At 64.6% G+C, this 246-nt stretch overlaps 1 protein-coding gene across 1 annotated transcript in view; it reads right to left on the minus strand.

The window, feature by feature from the left end:
- Positions 1–246, minus strand: part of LOC104841193 (forkhead box protein D1-like) — a 6,077-nt gene that overhangs the window by 2,166 nt on the left and 3,665 nt on the right. The window contains exon 3 of the mRNA XM_010582709.1: positions 5–240. Within this exon, the coding sequence (XP_010581011.1) occupies positions 5–240 (236 nt within the window). The remainder of the gene's footprint in view (positions 1–4; positions 241–246) is intronic.

Genomic DNA, 246 nt, shown 5'->3' on the forward strand with positions numbered 1-246 from the left:
GCGCTTCCTCCGGCGCAGGAAGCTCCCGTTGTCGAACATGTCGGCGGACTCGGGGTCCAGCGTCCAGTAGTTGCCCTTGCCCGGGTTGCCGGGCTCCCGGGGGATCTTGACGAAGCAGTCGTTGAGGGAGAGGTTGTGGCGGATGCTGTTCTGCCAGGCGGGGAACTTCTCCCGGTAGTAGGGGAAGCGCCCGCTGATGAACTCGCAGATCTCGCTCAGCGTCAGCCGCTTCTTGGGGCTCTTCAG

This window comes from Haliaeetus leucocephalus, unplaced genomic scaffold (genome assembly GCF_000737465.1).
Source record: "Haliaeetus leucocephalus isolate CR32 unplaced genomic scaffold, Haliaeetus_leucocephalus-4.0 Scaffold848, whole genome shotgun sequence".
Lineage (NCBI taxonomy): Eukaryota > Metazoa > Chordata > Aves > Accipitriformes > Accipitridae > Haliaeetus > Haliaeetus leucocephalus.